Raw genomic sequence first — 21,686 nt, 5'->3', positions numbered from 1 at the left:
ATCCCTGAGGCTGGGAAGCCACCAAGCTGGGCACAGAGTCCACAGGGGAGGTTGGGTGGGCAGGCACCTCCTCCTGCCCCACGTGAGGGTCCTGTCCCTCCACGGGGCCCATCAACTTTGTCTCTGGGCTATATTCCACTGCTCGAGGGCATCCCTGCTGCCCGGTCAGGGCTGGCCTGGGGGCAGAAGCCTGACTGTGGCCCAGGCCCTTCCCCAGGGGTGTCAGGCTCCTTCCCAGCCTGGTCCCTGCGCTTGGCCTGGAAGGGGTTGTGGGAGGCGTGGGCGCTGTGCGGGTTTACTCCGTAAGTGTTAGCTCAACAAAGTGCTGTTCTTTCTGGATGCCTTGCTAACCCCCAGGATGGATAAGGCACTTTCTCCGACCTGCCTTCCTTCTAAAAATAGCCCCCGCTCCCAAAATGCGGGAGAGGTGGGAGGAGAGGTGCGGAAGTTTGCCTGGCGACTGCTTTAATTTTAAACCTGTGGGCCCTGTGGGCCGGGGACACGGGCCCTGGATGTCCCCGTGGGCCCTCTGTCCTACAGCTTAGGAGGGGTGTTGGGCGGTCCTCCTCCAGCCGTCAGGTCCGGGAGCGGGAGGGAGCCAGGGGGGCAGAGGCCAGGACCAGGGCGGGGCGTGCGGATGGGAACGGGGGCGGGAAGCGCTGCCGACACGCGGGATGTGGGGCGAGGGGGCCGCGCACGCGGGCAGTGTGGGTGGGCGAGGCCTCGGAGGCGGGCGTTACTCCACCCATTTAAACACGACTTGCCCCAGGGTCCCACAACTACCGGCGACGCCACACGGAGCGCGCCATCTCAAAGGGCAGCTCCGGAGGCGGTGACCCAGGCGGAGGTCCCAGCACCCCGCCGCGCCCTTGAGCGGGGGTGGGAGCGTAGACCGGAGGCGGGACCCACCCGCACCGCTCGGCCAGCCCGACCCGCCTGCCCGCCGCCAGCCTGGCCGGACCACCCCCGCCCCTGCCCGAGCACGCGCGGCCCGTATTCGCAGGGGGCGGTGCCAGAGACGCCCCGCCCCTGGAAGCCCCGCCCCTTTCCAGAGGTCCCGCCCCCAGCACTCAGGTTCCCGGAATCATCCTGCGGCCCCCCCTGGTGTCGTTGGGGTCACTGAGAGAACGGACGTCACCGCCAGAGGCGCTTCGGAGGTGGCCACTTAAACGGCAATATGCGCGCAGAGCGAGGACTGCCACCTGCGCGCCCCGGCCAGGGGCAGAGCGTGGAACCCAGGTTTCCTGCTCCACTACTGCGCTTCAGCCTGGACGCGGCAGCTGTGCACGCGGAATTTGCCGCCTCTGGCATCCTCATTCCCGGTGTGACAGCCTGGCTTCCCAGGAACCCCGAGGTCTGAAGAGCATCTGGTGATGAGGGGCCTTCTCCCTGCCCTTCCCGACCTGCGAGTCAAGTCCTCGGCCAAGGTGAACCTATTCGAGCCCAACAAACTAATTTTATGGAGGAGCAAACTGAGGCTCAGGGACAGAAGTACCTCTCCAAGGTCATCCGGAGCTGGGTCATGCTCTGTTTCTATGCTGGCTATGCCTCTCCCTCCAAGGCCCCCCGTGCTCTGCCTTCTCCTGAGCCCCTAGACCAGCCCGGTGCCCCAATCTCTTCTGAGACAAGGCTGGGACTTTTCCAAAGGGATTTTACTGAGAAAGTTGGGGACAAACATGGAAATAGAGTGAAAGAAACATTGTAACCTCATGCTGAAAAGTGGGCATAGGCTTGGGTGGGTATGGGGTGCAAACGGAACTAGGGGGAACTCCAGGAGCAGTCAGTCCTCCAGGCCCTGGGCACCACCAGCTTTTCAGGCGCCTGTGTCTTGAATGCAGGTGACCCATAACTGGAATTCCCAAGACCCTGACATGCCCCATGAGCTGGTGGGCAGGGGGTCAGATCTAAAAGTCCCTGGTGTCTACCAGGGCCTGGCCCCATGGGAAGACCCAGTCCTGAGAGCCAGAGACCTGGGACACAGTCCTGGCCGCTCTTGCCAACTGTGTGGTCATGGGCAGGTCACTGAGTCCTGGGCAGCCACCTTGGGCCCCTAGCTCTGTCTCTTGAGTTGTGTGTATTCCCTGTCTGCTCTCATCTCTGACTGTCGGGGACACATGGGATGGGAGGTGGCCTGGCCAGATAGAGCTGGGAGCAATGGCCACCAGCAGGCTGGGTGCTGCTAGAGGTTGAGCTGGGACTCTGATGAACTCACTTCACAGAGGGAACCCAGGGCTCAGGGGGCTAAAGACTCAAGTAGTTAACTGGAGGGCTTCCTGGAGGAGGTGCTGGCATCTTTGGGCTTAACTTGGCCCATCTGAAGATGGCAGTGGGTGCTGCAGCATCTAAAGTGTCTTCCAATCTGCTATGGGCTGAACTGTGTTCCTCCAAAATTCATATGTTGGGATCCTTAACCCAGTACCTCAGAATGTGACCTTATTTGGAAATAGGGTCTTTAAAGAGGCAATCAGTTAAAATGAGGTCATTAGGGCGGACCCTAATCTGGTATGAAGAGGAAATACGGACACCGACACACACAGAAGGAAGAGCACGTGAAGACATGGGTGGAAAGCGGCCGTCTGCAGACCAAGGAGAGAGGGCTCAGAGGAAAGCAACCCTGCTGGCACTGGGCTCTCAGACATCTGGCCTCAGAGTGTGGGAAAATAAATGTCTGTTGTTGAAGCCACTTGGTCTGCGGTACTGTGTGATGGCAGCCCTAGGACACTAAAGCACAAGTGCCACCTCTGCACCCCTCTGCTGCCTGCCTCACAGCCTGGTGGCCCCAGCCCAGGTTGGGACAGGCCTGGCTCTGTTCTCTTTGGACTTTCCCTGCGTTTCTTTCCTAAGACGCTTGCAGTGGAATCCCCCGAGAAGGGGTGGGGGCTGCCTCTTCTGGGAAGTCTCAGCGGCCCCCGCACAAATGTCTCCAACCTGATCCACTGTGGGCGGGTCAGCCCCCTCCACACCTGTGCTGTGGCGCGCCCCGAGCCCAGAATGCTGTCCCTCCTCACTCCTGAGTGTCCTCCTGCCTGGCCCTTGGGACCTTCTCCCTTCCACCAGCTCCTGACACCCTCAGGGACAGCTTATGGCTCACAACTGTTTCCTTCCTGGCACCACGACCTCCACAGACAAAGCCGCATCTCTGCTCCCTGGGCTCTCAGCCCCAGGCAGTGAACTTGATGGGCCTGCCTGGTGCTGGAGCCTTTGCCCTGGAGGAAGGGGTCCTTCTGGGCCCAGGCACTGTGGGCTGGGTGTCCCCTTGCCAGGCCAGTGCCTGTCCCCTCTCCCTGCCCTCCGCCTTTCATGCGGGAGGTGCTGGCCATTGTGAGTAGTTCCCAGCAGTACCCACCCCACTGCCCCAAGCTCCTGGGGGCTGTCCTCCCCATATCTCCTCGCACCTTGGTCCCTGACCCTCAGCCTGAGCCCTGAGCTGCCAGGAGTTGGAGTGATTGCCTCTGCATAAAAGGGGTGGGGCCTTTTCTGAAAGTGAAAGCATGGGCGGGGATGGAGGGTGGGGCTGTGGCTGGGGCTGGGTTGGCCTGGCAGGCCCTGACCAGGGCTGGGAAGTCCCAGCTGTTGGTCACTGACTTGGGCTGCTCTGGAAGCCCCATGGCCTAGGCCAGGCTCTGAGGACCCCGCTGGGGTGCTGCTTCAGGGGGATCCGTCCTGCCTGGGCCCAGAGGCTGCTCGCTCAGCAGGTATGTTCAGGGCAGGTGGAGCAGTTTACAGGGGTGCTGTGGGCACTGGGTGGAGACTCAGGGACTGTGGACTATTCCAGTTCTGCTAGTGGCTTTCCAGACCAAGGGCCTCGGCTCAGAGTCCAGGCCGACTAGGCTAGAGTGCCGGCTCAAATCACAGTGGTCACACACACATACACACACACACCCATGCAAAAAGCACAGATAGACAGACACACAAGAAGTAAAGACATGCGTGCAGACACAGAGAGACGCACATGGACAGGTGGAGAGAACCACTCACAGACCCTCCGAGGCACACACTTACTAGAACAGTCACACACATACAGGGAGACACACTCAGGCCACCATGCGGATGTGCAAAGCTGATACACACAGTGTATTCATGCCTGTGGGCCCACACGAACATGTTAGGTTCACTCATCTATTTTCCTTGGGCACTTGCTGTGTACTAGCAGTGACTGGGGGCTGGGTCAGGCTCGCTCCCTGCCCTGGGGGTCTCCTGGTCAAGGGGATGAGGCATCTCGGGCCCTGTAATTATCCCTCAGTCATAGCAGCAGGTGTGCTCAGGGCTGGGACCAGGCCCAGAGCAGGAGGTCTGGGGCTCGGCTGGTCAGGGAAGGCATCTTGGAGGAGGAGCCACTTTCACTGAGCCTTGAAGGAGTTGGCAGCTGGAGAAGGTGGGGCTCAGGTCACCACAGGCCAGGCCGGCAGCAGCCTGTGCAAAGGTGAGGAGGAGAGGTGAGTGCTTCTGAGTGGTGAGAGTGGGTGAGTAAGTAGGGGATGAAGCTGGAGGGGTTGTTAGAAAGGGCCTTGGATGCCAAGCCAAGGAGGAACCCAAGCTGCTTCTGAGGACAGTGGCAGCCCAGGAGGCTTTATGTTTCATTGCTACTGCGAAGGGGAGCCTTGAGGTGTCTTTTCTCCAATAGGCTTTGCTGGGGTATGGGAAAGCTATTGGTTGTATTTGCATAATCAGCATACAAAACTTGCTAAACTCTTTTATTAGGTTCAGTAATTTTCAGTCTCTGATTTTCTAACCAATCATATCACCTATGAATAATGACAGTTTTATCTGTTCCTTCTCTGTATTTATACCTTATATTTATTTTTCTTGCCTTATTACCTTAACTAGTTCTTCCAGGCAAATGCTAAAGAGTGGTAGTGAGAACACACATCCTTGCCCTGTTCCTTGTTTTCAGGAGAAGACTTCTAGCTTGCAAGGTTTTAGAGGAGGTTTATGTTTAGGCAAGACCCTCCCGACGGCTTTAAGGAGATGGCAGACAAGCAGACTGGAAGGAAAGCAGTGAGGAGTCTGTGATCAGGTGAGGGTAGGTGGCAGGTGGGGAGGTAAGGCGGGGGACATAGGCCTGCGCAGGGCACAGCCCGGGTGCCGGCAGTCACCTGCCTACAGCAGCTGGTTTTAAGCTTTGAAGGATGGGGTGAAGGCTTAGTCCCAGGGTGGGTGGGGAGGCTGGGGAGCGGGTGAGAACTGAAGGAGACCTGGAGGACAAGGAGCTGCTACAGAAGGGAAGGTCTAAGAAAAAAGGGGGTAGGAGCTGGGGCTGGGGCTGGGCCTGCGGCTGCAGAGGGTTGGGGAAGAAGTCCAGGCCTGATGCCTCAGACACAGCCGCAGTGGCCCAGATGGGAGTTCCCAGTGCCTGTGTCTTCTGGGTGGCATTCTGCCTCTACTGTTGGCCCTGCAATGTGTGTATCGGCCTGACCCAGAGAGAGAGCGTGGGGCCCAGGGCTCAGGCTGGGCCTGGGTCTCCAGGGCCTTGAAGGTCAGCCAGCAATAAGCCCCAGCCAGGGAGCTGCAGCACAGGGGCCAGGGTCTGCCTGGACACTCGGGGCAACAGGGACAGGGAGACAGAGAGCCAGAGAGAGCCAGAGAGTTTCCATGGATGTGGGGAGGCAGGCTCAGGGGAGAGGCCAAGCTAGAGATGGTGGGGCTGCTGGGGGTGGGGGGTGAAGGTGGGAGTGGCCTGCGGGTCTCAGCCCAACAGGCACCCACGTGGCACCGGCCAGGCCCGCCAAGCGACACTTACCCCAGGAGTTCACCCCTCTTGCAGGCTGCACTCTGGGTGACGGGAAGGGGTAGATGAACAGAGGCTCCCAGGCCTGTGCAGGAAGGCCACATTACCACAGGGACGGTCCCGGGTGCCCCCTGACAGACAGATGCTGAGGGCGGGGGTGCATTGCAGCCTACCGACTCCTTGAAGGTGGGGGTACCTGCACTCTGGGTCCGGAAACCCAGGTCAGATTTGGAGAGCAAGGACGGGAAGGCCAGGAGCGGGAGCAGGCTGAGGGAAGCTGGGGGACTGACCACGCAGGGGGACGGAGAGGAGGCACATGAGGCTGGACCGAGTGCATGTCATCCCTGAATCCCAGAGATGGAGCTGGCGAAGCTTCGCCCCTGAGGCGAGGGGGAGAAAGGGCAGGGTAGGCAGGGAGGGCTTTGGGTGCCCAGCTGTGGGCTCGGGCAGTGGGGAATCCTGGAAGGGTCTACAGCAGGGAAGTGGCCTGGTCGGACAGGTGCTTTGGGAAGGTCACAAATGCCTTGGGGAGCTGCTGGGAGCTGCAAGGTCAAAAGTGGTGTGGCTGGAGGATGGGGGGCCATCTGGGGGCTTTGATGGCCCTGGTTTGGGACAGGGTGGTGGAGCAGTGCAGCTCCAAATCCTCTGCCTGTGTAACCTCCTAAGAGACTCACTGCCCAACTGCCTCTCCCTACCCCTGGGCTTCCTGGGAAAAAACCCCATGTCTGACCCCATGCTGGGACCTGCTACCACCTTGGGTCCCTTGACCAGGAGAAAGGGCTCCTTGGGCGGCAACCCTGACTCCCTGGTGCTTGGAGACACAGGCAAGTCCCCCTCCTGCCCCCACCCCAAGCTGTATGGTCTGAGGCAGACCCTGCCCCTCGCCCAGCCTTGGCTTCCTCATCTGTGATGTGGGGCAAAGGACACCATCTTTGTTGCCATGGGGAGCTGGTCTGTGTCAGGCATTGGGCTGAGCACACAGTAGGTGCTTACTAAGTGTGAGCTCTCCCCAACCGAGGCAGGGCCTTTCCCCCATGTATCCCGGGACAGCACTAGCTAGAACTTCTTCACAACACCCCAGGCCGGGTGCCGAGGGGCACTGTGGAGACGGAGGGCAGCGGGGGCCAGGATGGACGGCTCCCTGCCGCTGTGGTCAGGTCTGAATGGGGCAGGAGCCCTGAACCCTGGGGCGCCAGGGGAGGACGATGACCTGTGGCCAGGGTGGGGCTGATAAGGCCCCCATCAATCACCTGGGATCCTCTCTCCCTCAGCAGGGACTCCTTCCAGCTGCTCTGTCGCCTCTGGGAGCCTTGGGGAAGGTAGGCCGCCGCTGACCCCTGACAGACGCCTCGCTGGAGGCCGGGGGTGGGTGAGGGTCTGCGCAAACTGAGGCCTGGGGAACAGCAGTTCCTGCCCAATGTCACCAAGGGGTCAGGTGCTGGCTCCAGCCTGGGATCTGGCCTGGCACCTGGGGGGAGCCCTGCGGTCAGGCTGGGGGCTCTGCCTCCGGGTGGTTTGTGATTTCGGCAGGTCCACCCCTTCTTTTGGCCTCAGTTTCTCTGAGGGTGAAGTGAAACCTCTCTGGCCTGGTACCCTCCCCCACCATGGACCCCTTTGCACAATGGGGTGGGCGGGAGATCCCAGCAGGTGGGGAAGTTTCCCTCCTCTCTCCTGAGCCCAGCTTAGCCTAAAGCCAGAAAAGCAAACACAGCCAGGCTCACTCAGGCTGCGAGGGGTGTGGGTGGAGGCTGGCAGGGGCCTGGGTGCTGTGGGCCCTGGAGGGGCAGCGGTAGCTTCAGTCAGCACCCCATGCTCTTGGGATCCCTCCGCACTCCTTGTGGGGGAGGTCAGAGCACACTGTGGGGGTGTCTCTCCCTCAGAGGGGAGGTGGGGGTGGAGGGGGGAGATGCAGTGAGGGGGAAACAGGACTGGGTGGGAACTCCCCAGCCCCTGGTTAAATATAGACCCGAGGCCCCTCCCTTGTGGGCTGCAGGGCCATGATAAGCCGCAGGCTGGTCCTGGCCATGCCCTCAGGGCCTACTCTTCCTCCCTTCAGCTCTGCGGCACCCAAGGAAGGGTGTCCCCCGAGGAGGGGGCCTGGCAGAGAGCAGGGAGCAGCCCACCCCTTTGAACGGAAGCTGTCAGGCCTTTTGGGCTGAAGTAGGGTGAGCTGAGGACTCAGAATGGCGGGGAAGGGGCTAAGGGGAGGATGGTGGGGGGATTTAGGCCTCAGGACCTCAAGTCCGGGAAGTCCTGGATGTGGCTAGGCCCTGCCCTTGGGTGTTGTGAGCTGTGGGCTGGAACCCAGAACCTGCATGTTCAATTCCCCCTCCAGTTCTGATGGGAGGGTCTGGCCTGGCAGCCGAGTGAGGGGTGGGCACCTGCAGGGGCCACTTTTTGGGGGGTGGTCTCAGAGAAGGCTCCCGACGGAAGTAGCTGTCTATACCTCAGTGCCCAGCTGCAGCCTGGCACATAGAAGGCACTGGCCAAGAATGTGGCCTGGTGACACTTCCTTTTTGACAGCCTGAGGGTTGCCTCTTCCAGGAAGCCTTCCCTGACCAAGCCCCTGGGTCTGGCCAGGCCCCACAGGCTGGCACAGGTTTCTGTGTCTGCTCCCTGGGGCTGGGCATCCTCTAGGCCTCCAGAGTCTCCTTCTCACCCCCAGCTCTCCTGCTGCCAAGATGCTGTCACCACAGACAGCGACCCTTGGGCCAGAGCTACAAAACCCCCAGGAGCCTGAGGAATCACAGACCCCAGCTCGGGGCACCCGGCAGACAAGCAGCGGGAAAGAGCCCAGTGCCCATCATGAGAACACCACGAGGCCGGGCCTGGGCACCTTGAGGCGTGCCTTCTCCCGGGCAAGCCAGCGGGCCGTGACCCAGGCCGCCAAGGAGGATGCAGGCCTGCTCTGGCGAAGGTCCTCCTCCCTGTTCCGGTCCTTCAGGCGTGCTCTGGATGATGGCCCAGCTGCTGGCCAGTCCCAGGTCGCTGCTGTGCCAGAGGTCTCCTCGGGGGTCATGGATGGTGGCAGCCAGCAGGCATCCACTGGGGTGGGGCCTAAGGAGCTGGAACCTGAGGCAGGTGAGGGCCTCACAAACCACAGTAAGCATGAAAGGAAACTGAGGCCGGAGGGTGGAGCAGCTGAGCCAAGGCTTCCTGCAGGATCTCCTCCCAAGCTCCCCCAAAGCCTGCCCCTGGCCAATGGCACTCTAAATGCTTCCAGCATTTCAGCCAGGGGAGCCCCCACTGGGCAGAATGAGAAAAGTGAGGCTCAGAGAGGTTAAGCCACTTGCCTCTGGTCTCACAGCCAGGAAGTGGAGCGTGGGCTTTGAAGCCAGATCCACATGACTCTAGAACCCTAGCCTCTCCATGGCCTTTCACAGCCTGGCTCCTAGTCTAACTAGGGGGACTCTCAAGGCACTGGTACACTCTGATCACAGGGTCCCAGAGGTGCAAGGGAGCCACGTCTGCCTGGAGGGAAGCTCAGAAGAGCTGCTCAGAGAAGGATGAGTTAGAATTGGGCTCCAAAAGGGGGCTGCAGGTAGAGGCTGAGGGCTTGGGGGGTAGGGGCTGGCAGAGAGCAGGGAGTGGCAAGAAACGTTGAAGCTGGACACTGGGGCAGGAGCCTTGCAGGACACGCCCAGCCTGAGCTCTGACCCTATTAGACCTGCAATCAGCACTGCACAGGAGGCCACAGGTCAGCTCAGCAGAGCTGAGAGTGGGGATGGGAGCAAGGTGGAAGGTAGGGAATAGGGGTGGGGAAGGAAGGAGCAGGGGTGGGAACATGCGGCCTTTTGATCAAATCCAAACTTTACGGAACAAAAGGAATGTGTTCTATGAAGTTTGGATTCCATCGAGGGGCCACACTAGGGGATCTGGAGGGCCACCTGTGGCCTTGAGGCCGCAGGTTCCCCACCCCCAGATGGACTGGACCAGGGCCTTTCCAACTGGTGTCCCGGGGTGGGCCCTCTCACTGGCCCCTTTCTCGCCTGCCCCTACAGGAGGCAAATCTGTGGCCGACCTCATTACTGAACGGCAACTGCTGGCCGCCTTCGAACAGCTTCGGCACCTAGAGACAAGGCTGGTGGCGGAGAAAGCCTCGCACACCTTTGAACAGGACCCTACAGCCTTTGCGCGGCGCGCCATGGACGTGTGCCTCCATTACGACGGGCTGGCAGCCGAGATCGGCGCCATCGTGCGTGAGACGCTGGGACCCGACGGCGTGGACGCGGCCGCGCTGACCGAGCTGGCCCGCGTGGTGCGCGCGGAAGAGGAGGCCCACCCGGAGCCCCCGGCCGACGGCGACTTCCTGCGCACGCCACGCCGCTGGCGCCAGCACTGGGAGGAGGCGGTGCAGCGGAGCGCGCAGGAGCGCGTGCAGGGGGCCGGCGCCCGGGGCACCTCTGGGGCCGTGGAGGGCGCTCCGGGCCTGGCTCAGCTGCTGGCCCAGCTCGGTGGCTTGGTTCGCCACGACCTGCAGAAGGTGCTGCTGGAGGTGCAGCCCGCGTACGCGGCAGCCGGCTTCCCCGCGTGGGGCGCCTACCTGAGCGCCTTCCACGGCGCGGTGGCCCAGCGTCTCCAGGAGCTGGCGCACGACGCCCGCGGCGGTGAGCAGCTCTACCTCCTGCTGGACTGGGCCGCAAACGTCTACGGCAGGTGAGCATCAGCCAGGCGCCACAGGGCGAGGCAGGGCTCGCACTGCCCACCCAGGAGGCCTCCTTGGATCCACTTTGAGGACCACAGGGCACCTTTCTTCTTCAGCACCTCCATGCGAGGGTTGAGAACCCCGAGACTTTAGTTCTTTCTTCTGCATTTTAGGCGGTGGTGCGCTCCCGCGCCTCAGGGGGCCACCCATGCGCAGGTTCCCAAAGTCGGAAAGCCTCTGCGGGTGGTTCCCACTGGAGCAGGGAGCCCAGCTAGAGACCCTGTGTGGGACCACAAGGTGTCTTTGGGGGAATTAGAAAAGACACCTCTCCAGGCAGGACACAGCCGCGGGCTCTGTGGCGCGGGTGCACCCCCACTTTCCCCTTTGGACGGGCATCCAGGTTCAGGGTACAGCCTGCTGGGAGCGTCCACCTCCAGCTCTGCACTGTGCTATGAGGGTGTGTTACTAGCGCCCTGAGCAGCCCCTGCACACAGGCAGGAATGCCTGCAGACCCCTCTCTGGGGCTCCCTGGTGTCAGTTGGATGGTGGTCGGTCCTTGAGCTGTGTGGAGTTTGGGGGGAGGGGCGCCTAGAGTCCAGCTTTGGATGTACAGGGACCACGAGTGCAGAGGTCACCACTGAGGCAGTCTGGTCGAGGTCCGTTTAGACAGCCGTCCTTACAGGGTCTGCGCAGGCAGGGCTGCTTGCTAGAGTGCCAGGAAAGGCAGCATTCAGAAGCTTGAAGAGGTGGTGTAGACGTCTGGAGGCAGGGGTTGGCTGTGTAAACAGAAGCCCAGGTTCGGGCCCTGCAGTGGTGGCCTTAGACTTTGAGCCTGGGGGTAGGGGCTGGAGGTAGCATTTGCAGCATCAGAGCCCGGCCAGGCCCTCAGCGCCCCCGCCCTGCCTTCCAGCCCTGACTTCCTGGGCGCCCCAGACCTGGCGCTGCCCACTAAGCCGCTGCCCCCGCTGCTGGCCCCTGATGTATGGGCCCGCCTGGAGAGCAGCTACACCAGCTTCCTCGAGGTGAGGCGGGCGGGCCAGGCTGGATGGGCGGGGTCCTGCAGGGATCGTGGTTGAGATGCTGGCGGTGGCTTACCCGCGGCCTCCCGCCTGCGCTTGTAACCCGACCTGGCGGGGAGCAGGACGGGTTCAGGAGGCGGGAGTCCTTCAGGCCTGCTCCCTGGGAGTGCCTCACTGCGGCCCCCTCCGCCCCAGACCAAGATCACGGGCTGCTTCGAGAGCATCTTGCAGCTGGAGCAGAGTCGCTGGGCGGCCGGCGAGGCCCCCGACGTGCTGCAGGGCCTCTACCGCGCGCCGCTGTCCACGGACGTCCACATGGTTCGGCCGGGAGGGGGCTGAGAAGGGGCGTATGCTCGGGCCTCACGCAGGCCGTGGGGACACCCAGAGCTACCATATTCAGCCCCAAGCGTCCTTCCCACCGAGGCCCCACGTGAGAAGAGATAGGGGATCTCCCGAGACCCCGAGAGGCTGGTGGGCGGGGGTGCAGGGAGGTTGACCAGGTTGGGGCCACCGGAGGCTGGAGCCAAGGCTGCGAGGCAGAGCGGGTGGGCTGGAGACGTCGCGGGGCCTCCAGGTGGAGGACTGCGGGCTTCGGGTCAGGGACTCGGGCGCGAGCTCAGCGTGTGGCCTCGTCGCAGCTCGTGGCGGAGCACGTGAAGGCGGGCGGCGCAATCTCCGCGGAGTTGGAGGCCACCACCCTGCGGATCTGCGCGCGGGCGCTCGGCCTCTTCGTGCCCAGGTGCGGGGTCCTCGGCCGGGGGGGTCGGCGAGGCGGCTGGGCAGGGTGTGGGCGGCGGCCACCCGGTTTGCTCGGAGAGGTGGACCCGCTCTGCAGGTGGCGGGGAGCGCCTCGTCACAAGGCCCGAGTCGGGGTGGGGGACCCGGGGCGGCGGACCCGCGGTCGAAGCACGGCCGGGAAGGGCCCCCAAGCCCTCTCCGTACCCCGCCCCCAGGCTTGAAAAGGCTTTTCTGGAGTCGGGGGCGGCGAGCGAGCCGCACCTGGGCGCCTACGTCAACGCCTGCGAGGAGCTGAGGTGGGTCTCCCCGCGCGGGGCGGCGCGGCCGGCAGGGGGCGCGCGAGCGCCGGGAACGCGGGCGGGGGCGGGGGCGGGGGCGGGGGCGGGGGCGGGGGTGGGTGGCGTGTGTGGCGAAGAGGCCTGGTCCCCCCGCAGGGAGGACTCGGGCAGGCTCTCCTGGAGGCAGGACCGCCCTCTTTCGTCCTCGCCCCTGCAGTGCTGTCCCTCAGCGGAGCCGAGGCCCTGCAAGGAGTGCGGGGAGGGTTTGGAGGCTGAGCAGGGACCTGGGAGCTCCAGCTGCCCTAGTCCCTGCCCCCTGCCCTGGGCTCCATTTCTTTCTGATCTTCACCCCAGCCAGGCTTCTTCCTTTTTTAGGACACCCCTCCCCTGAAAAGCCCTCCCTGACACCGCACCCTATGCTATGCTGGGCGTGGGGTCTGGGGTCCCTCTGACCCCAGAAGGTAGAAGCCCTTCCCATGGGCGAGGAGTGGCTCTTGGCCTTCTGTGCCCTCAAGCCAGGGCCAAGCCTCGGTGTCTGCCCCCCACCTCCCACTGCAGATGCACCAGCCACGAAGGCGGCCGGCGACTGAGGGCACAGGCTCTGGGCTACCCTGTCTGGGTTCAGATGCCAGCTCTGCCACTTGCCGGCTGTGTGTCCTGGGACAAATCACTTTACTTCTTGCCTCTTTCCTGTGCAATGGGATCTAGGGCTGTGCAGGGACTCGGTTCCTATTGGCTGCTTGTGAGCCCCCATGACGTGCCAGGCGCTGTGCTAGCCCTACCTGCGTGATGTGTGTATCCCAAGTGCAGTGTACCCACGCAGATGGGAAGTGGAGGTCTAGAAATGAAATGCTACTTGTCCACAGTCATGCAGCCAGTACTTGGTAAAGCAGGGACTTGGGCCAGGCTTGCCCGAGTCCAAAGTGTGATGGTGACAAGGTACTGCTTCTCTACCACTCTCTTGTGCCTAGTCTGTGCCAGGCCTGTCCTTGGCACTGGGGACCCTGGGGTTTCAGCCCAAGGGAGCATTCTTTGTCCCTTGGTAGGCAGCCTCTGGCCCAACCCCTGATGGAACTTCAGCCTGCCCTGCTGGGTCCCTTGGCTGTGGGGACTGAGCATACCCTTATCCTCGGTTCCCCCAATAGTGAAATAGGAACATTGTCACTTTCAGGGGGTAGTTATGAGGCTCAATGAAGGGTCTGTTCCAGGGATGGCTATGTTACACTCTCCCATCACCAAAAGGGATGGAAAGTTTGTCGTAGAGCTGCCAGAGAGGAACTCTGCCATGGAGCTGGGCAACCGCCACTCTACTGATCTACCCACTCTATGGGTGGCTCCTGTAGCTTTCATGCTGCCCCCTCACTTGTCTCTGCTCCCAGGGCTACTACATTGTGCAGCCCCAGGGGCTGCCCTTCACATTATAGTCTAAATGAACAGAGCTGGTGTGGCCCACAGCCTGCATGGGTGTGCGCCGGGCCTTGTTCCCCAGCCTGCTCCCCCTTGCCTACCTCATCACCTGTCCTGGCCTCTCCCAGGACCAGTCTTCTGGCCAGGTTCCCCGGAATCCTAGAGGAGTTGGAGAAACCCCTGGTGGCTGCCACCCGCAGCTTCCAGAAGCACTTGCTTCAGGGCTTTCAGCATGACATTCAGGTGAATGGGACAGGCCCTTCTTTCCCCACTTTCCATGACTGTAGGTGCCGCCCATTCCCTGGAGCCTGGGGACCCAGGTCACAGCGTTTATTTACCCTGGGGGCCGTTGTGGGGGTGTGTGTTGGGGAGTGGGCAGTCAGGGGTGTATGTGTCGGGGACAGACAGGGCGCCTAGATGAGGCCCCCGCTGAGCAGGGACAGCTGGGAAATGCCAACCTCTCGCTTCAGTCTCCACCTCTTAGTGGTGAACACCCAAGCCTGGAAGGTGGGTCCAAAGAACCAGGCCTGGGCCCCTTATCCAGCCCCTCAAGTCTTGCCCTGAGCACACCCTAAGAGGGCCTGGACAGACACTCAAACTCAAACCTCGCCCACTGGAGCTGAGGCCTGGAAGAGGCATTCTGGGAAAGGCCAGTAGCTAGGAGAGAGGGTGGCACCTGGAACCCAGTAGGGAAGGGAGTCAGGAGTGGTGCACTGGGCTTTGAGGGAAGGGCTTGGTGGGGAGGGAGTACACATTTGAAGACGCCTACGCCGCTGTGTCTGTCCCCAGCCGCTCTTCAGGGTCGTGTGCACCAAGGGTTGGCTGACACAGGACACACTTCGTCCCCTCATGGACAAGGTGGTGGCCTTTGCTCACCATCTAGAGCATGTGGCCCAGCCATGGGCTCAGGTACTACAAGGGAGGGCCTGGCAGGGGTGTGCCCGGGGCTGGGGCCATGGACCTTGGCCCTGTCCCTGACCCTGACTCTCTGCCACCCAGGAGACTCTGCAGGAGGTGCACCGTTATGTGGTCCGTGAGTACCTGGCACAGGCGCTGAGGCCGCGGGAGCGGTTCCGAGGTGCCGAGCGGGTGAATGGCTCCCAGAAGATGAGCCTCGATGCTCAAGCAATCGGCGACACCTTCCAGGGCTTGGTAGGAGCAGCGTCTGACTGCCCCGGCGCTCACCTCCACAGGGTGACGCGCCCTCCTACTGTCATTTCTACTCGGTGGCCGGGAGGGCTTCTGGCCCAGCGGTTCTCGGCCCTGCCTATTGGGCAGGGGCGGAGCCAGGTGCGGAGGCGGCACTTGGCATGCAGTTTGCCGCGGGGAGAGGGGCGAGGGTCCGAGGGTCCGAGGGCCCCAGGGTCCCAGCCCTATCCGATGGGCAGGGCTTGTGGGGCCGCCTCCGCGCCTCACAGCCGGAGCCCTGTGAGCTGAGGCGCCCACCGCCCCGACACACATCCCTGATTTGGTCTGCTGGTCCCCCAGGCCAGACGTGGGGAGGGGAGGCGACTACCGTGTGCCAGGGCGGGCCACCAGTCCTGCCGTGGGGAGGCGGGCGCAGCAGGGCTGACCCGTGCACTAATGGGGGTGGGGGCTGGAGGCAGGGGCGGCAAGAAGGCTCCCGGGAGAGGTGGCCCGCCCTGCACTCCTCTGTCTCCGCAGGGCTCTGAGGCCACGTGGCTGGACCAAGCCATCCTGTGCGTGGCCGAGATCCTGGGCGAGACTTACAAAGACGACATCAGGCGGCACCTGGAGACACTCATCCAGAGCTACCCTGACATCAGGTGCGTCCGCACCTTCTCCACCGCTAGGTCCCGACAGGGAGCCGGGGGCCCAGGGCTCTGGCGTTCTGAAAAGGCCCAGCGGCTGTGGGTGGGTCGGTGCGGAGGGCAGGGAGGAGCGAGCTTGTTTCGGGGCTGAGGCGGCACATACCTGGGTGCCCATGAGCCTAAGGACAGCGCGGGGAGGCGGCCTGGAGCGGGGAGGAGGAGGGGAGTGGAGCTCGGCTGTCCTGGTCGGGGGAAGGCTAGGGAGGGACATGCCTCCTGCCCTGGAATCTGAGGGGGCAGGCACGACCCCCCCATGAGGAGAAAGCTTTCTCCGGAAGCCCTGGAGACTGAGATTTGGCTTTGATGGGGGTATGTTGGGGGGACGGTGAGTCATCTGTAGCCCTTGGAAATCCCAGCTCAGATCTCTCCACGGTGTTGGAGATTCCAGGATGGGGTGTGCACAGAAAGCCCCTGGTCCAGCCCCTTCCCTGATCATGCCACGTGGGGTGGGAGGGAGAAATTCCCTGTCCCCCATCCCAGTTGGCCTCCCAGGCTTTGGGTGACCCAAAGCCTGGGAGCCCTGGGGTTCCCCTCTGGGCCGCTCTGGGTTCCCCAGCCCAGCACAGGTCCACCCTCCCCGGGTCCTGGGACAACACTGTGCCCAGCTTGGTGCTGGGGCTGGGAGGCCGCGACTCCCCCAGCCGCCCTCCCACAGCCATATTGCCCCCTCCCTCACTCTGCCATTTCTTGAGCCCGTCCCCTGGTGGCCCTCTGGCTCTGCGTAGGCCTTTTCCCCTGCCGGGCGTGCCCCTCCCAGTCCCTCCAAGGTGCCTTGCAGGCGCAGCTACCCTGCACCCCAGGTTGGTGCTGCCACTTCCTCTGTCAGGCTCAGCCTCTCTGACCCGGCTGCAGGAATGCCGGGTGACTCATACTTCCTCCCAGCCCAGGGGCTCCCCTCCTCATGGGCCTGGGGGTGTCACGGAGGTGCTGGGTCTGCAGCGAGGGCCCGTGTGTCTCTGCAGGCGGGATCACATCCTGGCCATTCTGGCCCTGCGCAGACTGGGCCGCCGGCGGAACCACAGCCTCCTGCAGCATGCCCAAGACCTGCTGAGGGTGGCCGCCAAGGCAGCGAGCTCGGGGGCCACTGGGGGCCGCGTGCTCTTTGAGGAGATAGAGGTGCCCACCTCCGTGGACGTGCTAATCACCTGCATCTAGGGCTCTCTGACCTGAGAGGGGGCTGTCCTCAGGTGGGGGGCTGTGGTAGGTGGAGGGTCAGACGTCCTCCCAAGGCACCAAGCCCAGAGCTAGGAGCCCAGGGAGTCACTGTCAGCCCTGCCCCCAACTCTGAAGCTTGCAGTTGGGGAATTTTTGTCCTCAACCAAGCAGACTGCTTAGCCACAAGGAACAGCAATGACAAAGGCATGTCAGGCATTTGTGGGGGAGTACTTGGGGACAGCAGAGTTCCCCTCCAATACTGCCCACTGGGGAGGGCCTCCCTGCCTGCCTAACTGTCCAGCACCATCGCCCAGTCTGAAAATGAAGAGTATTTATTTAAAAATAAATGTGAATTAGAATGGTGCCTCCTTAAGGAGGGGACAGGGCCAAGCTGGCTGGGAATGGGAGGTCTGGGTCCCCATACACCAAAGGGTTGGATGGCCCTTTCTACCCATTGAACTGATGGGAAGACTGAGGCAGGCCAGAGCTGGGAAGGCCCATGCCTGTGGCTGCAGAGCACAACAGGCCTCAACTGTGGGTTCCTGGATCCATTGGTCTCATGTGCTCCCTGGCAGGCCCTGGGCCTCTGGGGAACAAGAAGAGACCAAGGCTTGTTCTGCAGCTTAGAGTATTTGGGTTAGATGGCAGGGGACTTCCCAGCAGAGAAAGTTGTCCTCCGTGGAGTGTGTGTATGCGGGTCTGGTGATGGAGGTATGGGAGGTCTTGGTGATGGAGGCGGCTGCAGGGCGGCTGCTCCAGTGTGCACCTGTTTCACCGCCCCCCCAGGGAAAGCTGGCACTGAGATTGGGCTGTAGCCTGTGGGCGAGGCTGCTGGGAAACCCATTTGCATTGGCAGCCTCAGGCTGAGAGCGGAGATGGGAGAGTCACAGGGAGAGGCCGAGACAGGTGGCAATAGCTGCCCTCCCCCACCCCTCCTTAGCTGGCCACTACTGTCTCTGGGCCTTGGCAGCTGGGCCAGGGTTCCAAGACCCTAAGAAAGTTGGGTCTCCCGAGGACAGGGCAAGGGTCCTGAAAGGCTGTGGTGCCCGGCAAGTGGGGGACATGTCTCTCTCGGCTCCCTCTGGGCCCCCCTCCCTGCACTGTGGCCAGCCAGGGGGCGGTGCCCGGGCAGGTCTACCCCACTCCCTACACCAGGGCTGGAGCGCAGAGCCAGGTCTGAATCTTGGTGGGGCCTTGGGGCGAGGGGGCTCAGTGCTGAGGGATTATTCGTCTCCTCTGGGAGCAGGTGCCACAGGCGGGGCACCCTGCCCCCCATGGTGCGCCAGGGCCAGGCCAGGGGCAGGGAAGGCTGGGGTGGGGGAAGGAGTGGGAGGTGAGGGAGTATCCAGGCCTCCCGGGCGGGGCAGGAATGAGGAAGTGGGGAGGTTGGGGTTCCCAGGCTCTGAGGCGGAGTGGGGGCAGGGTGTGTGTGACGCTGACACCGGTGAGCAGTCCTTGTGCCAGTGTTACAGTGGGGGCTGGCAGAGGATGGGGTGCGCTGCTTCACACCCGGCCCTGCACGGCAGCCTGAGATCCTCCCAGTCAGGGGTGCAGGTGTGTCTGAGGGGCATCTCTTTTCCTAGGGGAGGGGTCCAAGGGAGGGGCAGGTGATTGCAGGCCAGCCTGTCCCCTGCTTGACCCCACAGGTAACCCCAGGGGCCATCAGTGTCTTGATCCAGTTTGGTCCTGGCCAGGTTCTCCCCAGGGAGCCCCTGCTGCCCCTTCCCCACCTTTCAGCCCCAGGCCCTTCGCTGAGCCCTGCAGCCCCTCGCCCCAGCCCTGGCCCTGACCGGCCTGGTCCTCCCTGAGCCCCTCAGCTGGGGGCTGAGGGTCCTGGGGCTGGGCTCCCCAGTAGGGCTGTGGGGATGGGGAGGGGCTTCTGTCCTGGCCCTGCCACTTTCCAGCTGTGAGACCACAGGCAAATTCCTTTATCTCTCTGTGCCTCAGTTTTTCCAGCTGTGAAGTGGGGGTGCTGTGAGTGCCTCCCAGGCTGGGGAGGGTGAAGTGACCCCATGTTCCCAGGGGCCCGGCCGGCCATAGGCTGTGAGAAAAAGCCGAGAAGACCCTGGATGCAGGGTGGGGGTGCGGGGTGTCCGGCAGGACCTGAGGGGGTGGAGGTTGCTGAGTGGGAAAGGTCCCCAAGGGGAGGCTGGGAAGAGGTGCTCAAGGCTGGGCAGGCTCGGCCTCACAAGAGCTTCACGTCTGGGGATTTGGGCTTGGACCCAGGACCGTCTTCCTGAGGATTTCTAGGCCCGGAGACAGGAAGTCAGGGTTTTCCTGGCAGGAACTGTGTGCACATGTGCACTCGTATCTCTGCAAGGAGGCTGAGTGTGCGAGTGTGTATTCCTGAAGCCCGGCCCACCCGGGGGCTGGGGCCGCCTCCCAGGCCAAGTGGGGCCGAGCAGGAGGCTGGAGCGCAGCTCCTACGAGGGTGCAGCCAGGGAGGCTGGGGACAGAGCCCTGGCCTCTGGCCACTGGGCCCCCCGGGGATGGACCTCGCCCACCCCCACTGCCTACCAGATCCCACGAGGCCTTGCGAAGGGCCCAGGGTGTTTGCTTGGCCGTGCTGTTGTCCAGGCCACGCATGCCGGGGGTGGGGGTGTCCGGCTGTCAGAGAGCAGCTTCTGGACTTGCTGGCCAGGTCTGGCTGGAGTGTGTGTGTGTGTGTGTGTGTGTGTTTTTATGAGCTGTGTCAGCCTCTGTCAGCACCCCCAGCACAGGGGGCCCTTGCCCAGCCTCCTTGTTCCTCTCTTGGAGCAGGACAGCAGGGGACCATCCTGTTGGGCCCTCAGGCTCAGGTCCCAGCCCTGCCAGCTGTTCTCTGGTCCCAGCCTCTGCCTGGCCAGCTCTCCCCTGCCGTGGGGCTCACTCTCCTCCCTCTTCAGGGTTCAGTGTGGCTTCCCCCTATGTCACCTGTTTCCTGGGGCTCCTTCACGTACTAGGAGTTGCCTCTGGTCTCTGTCCCTGAGCCTGGCCTTGAGATCGGGCCTGATCTGAGAATCTTCTGGGGCTCCAGCCCAGGCCCAGCGGGAGGGCAGTGAGGAGGTGCAGAGGGCCCGCGTGCCCAGGGCGGGTGCTCAGGTCTGCAGAGGCGACGACCTGTGTGTGTGTGAGTGGCCCAAGGACAGCATGTGCTGTAGGAGGAGGGGACTTGAGTGTCCACCCTAGCTCAGGCTGGGGTCTAGCAGCCCTCTGTGGCCATCGCTCCCTCCTGGTCTCCTGGTGCTCCGGCCCAGCCCCTGCCAGAGCATGTCATGCTGGAAAAGCCCATGAGGCCAAGCCACATAGGACTGCATCCAAGTCTCCGCTCTGTCCTCCTCTGGCTGGTGACCTGGGCTTAGTCTTGTTTGTGACATGGGAGAGAATACCCAGTAGGGAGGGAGCTTGGGAGTCAATGGGACTGTCTGCAGAGGTCCTGGCACGAAGGGCGTGCTGTGAGTGACGGTCAGTGTGTCACCTTCATGCCTGCATAGCCTCTCCCTTTCCTTCCTCCCCTGGTGACCCTGGCCCCTTCCTTCCTGGCCCCCGTGCTCACCAGGCCCCTGTTCATGGGGGCAGCACCCTTGGTGGCTGGAAGTTGGCTCCTGTAGGGCTCCTCGCCACTGCCACATGGGGAGGGGAGGCTGCAGGGCCCCCAGGTCACCCCCTGTCCCCAATCTCCCTCCTTCCTTTGAGAACTGCAGCAGGCCACAGAGGCCTGCCTGCCAGGGTCACTGGCTGTCCACAGGGGAGGGGCCAGGACTGGGCTGTCCCCAAGACACTGCCCTTCCCCACCCACCATGTGGAAGGCTGGGCAGCAGGTGTGTGCTGGCCACCGGGATGAGACAGGGTAGCTGCAGCCAAGGGTGGACTCCACAGAGCTCCAGCTGGGCCAGGCCCGGCCTTGTAGGGGTGACTGTGCTGGGAGCCAGGAGCCTCCAAGGGTGAGGCCACCAGGGTTTCAGCCTGGCCTCCTGAGCCAAGTGTGAAACACTTGGATGGAAATGAAATTTGGACAAGTCCTACTGCCTCCTCAGTCCACTCCTCTACTGGGACTTGGGGGTCCTGGACCAGTCATTGCAAAGACTCTTCCTCCTTCCAGGGACACCGCATTTCTGTCTGTCTGCACGTACGCCCGCCCACCTATTAGCAGTTTTGAAATTTAATTTGTTAAATGCTTTCATTTTTAACTTTAATGATGTTTTGTATAGTAACACATTCACTTAGGTCACAATTTAAAAGGCATTACAGGATATAAGTCTCCTTATCCCTGGTCCCTCTGTTCCCTTCCCCAGAAGCAACCAAGGTTCCTTCCAGGACACTTGAGTTTGCAAAAAGTGATTCTTACCCAAGGGATGTACATGAATAGTGGAATGTCAGGCACTGGTGAAGAATGTGTTTTACTGGAGGCGGTTGGGGGATGGGGCAGTCCTTCTTGATCCCAATAAAATCAAATGATGAACCCAAGGCTCTTCAATGGATATAAAAGAATGGAATTTTAGGATCTTGGGAGAGACGTGTCATGAGAAGTTCTGATTTTCTGGAGTGATTTACAGCGTTCCTGCTCCCGCAGATATGGTACAGCAGTTAACAATCAGCCTCTGGATTTAGGCACCTCTGGGCTGGAATCCCAGCGCTGCACCTTCCTAGCTGTGTGACCTTGGGCAGATTACTCCACCTCTCTGGGCTCTGTCTCCCTGTGTAAAATTGGGAGCATTCCATGCAAAAATGCAAGTGTGCTCCTGGAGAAGGGCCCAGTACTTGGTGAGCGTCACCCTACCTGTCACAGTCATTGTTATTTATGTGCACTACCTCCTTTAAGCCACCCCTGCCAACCCCCTGAGCGCGTCCTGAGGGGTAGAGCAATGTGTGGAAAGACACAGCTGTAAGTGATGGAGCTCCCAG

General features: G+C 62.3%; 1 protein-coding gene across 3 annotated transcripts; it reads left to right on the top strand.

Annotated features, from left to right (window-relative positions):
- Window positions 1-3,564: 3,564 nt before the first annotated feature.
- On the top strand, window positions 3,565-17,161 carry EXOC3L4 (exocyst complex component 3 like 4). Of its 3 annotated transcripts, none has more exons than XM_045560283.1 (16): window positions 3,565-3,695; window positions 4,244-4,423; window positions 4,895-5,017; window positions 7,000-7,047; window positions 7,785-7,893; window positions 8,394-8,809; window positions 9,730-10,384; window positions 11,284-11,395; window positions 11,588-11,710; window positions 12,031-12,131; window positions 12,346-12,426; window positions 13,944-14,058; window positions 14,605-14,724; window positions 14,815-14,967; window positions 15,481-15,602; window positions 16,610-17,161. In XM_045560283.1, exons 6-16 carry the CDS (start codon window positions 8,410-8,412, stop codon window positions 16,800-16,802), a joined length of 2,175 nt encoding a protein of 724 aa, XP_045416239.1. In that variant the 5' UTR covers window positions 3,565-3,695; window positions 4,244-4,423; window positions 4,895-5,017; window positions 7,000-7,047; window positions 7,785-7,893; window positions 8,394-8,409; the 3' UTR covers window positions 16,803-17,161. The 3 variants fall into 3 exon arrangements, with proteins under 3 accessions (XP_045416239.1, XP_045416243.1, XP_045416235.1); XM_045560287.1 differs by having other exon boundaries at window positions 4,244-4,436; window positions 7,003-7,047; XM_045560279.1 differs by having other exon boundaries at window positions 4,244-4,436.
- The last annotated feature ends 4,525 nt before the right edge of the window (window positions 17,162-21,686 follow it).

Source organism: Lemur catta, chromosome 1 (assembly GCF_020740605.2).
Source record: "Lemur catta isolate mLemCat1 chromosome 1, mLemCat1.pri, whole genome shotgun sequence".
Lineage (NCBI taxonomy): Eukaryota > Metazoa > Chordata > Mammalia > Primates > Lemuridae > Lemur > Lemur catta.
The sequence above is the reverse complement of the archived record's forward strand: the minus strand, read 5'-3'. Positions and strand labels throughout refer to the sequence as shown.

Excerpts from the sequence above, each read along its gene's own strand:
- EXOC3L4 (XM_045560283.1), top strand. The coding sequence starts at position 8,410 with ATGCTGTCACCACAGACAGCGACCCTTGGGCCAGAGCTACAAAACCCC. Across the intron at positions 11,711-12,030 it reads TGTCCACGGACGTCCACATG|CTCGTGGCGGAGCACGTGAA; the intron begins GTTCGGCCGGGA and ends GCCTCGTCGCAG. Across the intron at positions 14,059-14,604 it reads GCTTTCAGCATGACATTCAG|CCGCTCTTCAGGGTCGTGTG; the intron begins GTGAATGGGACA and ends GTCTGTCCCCAG.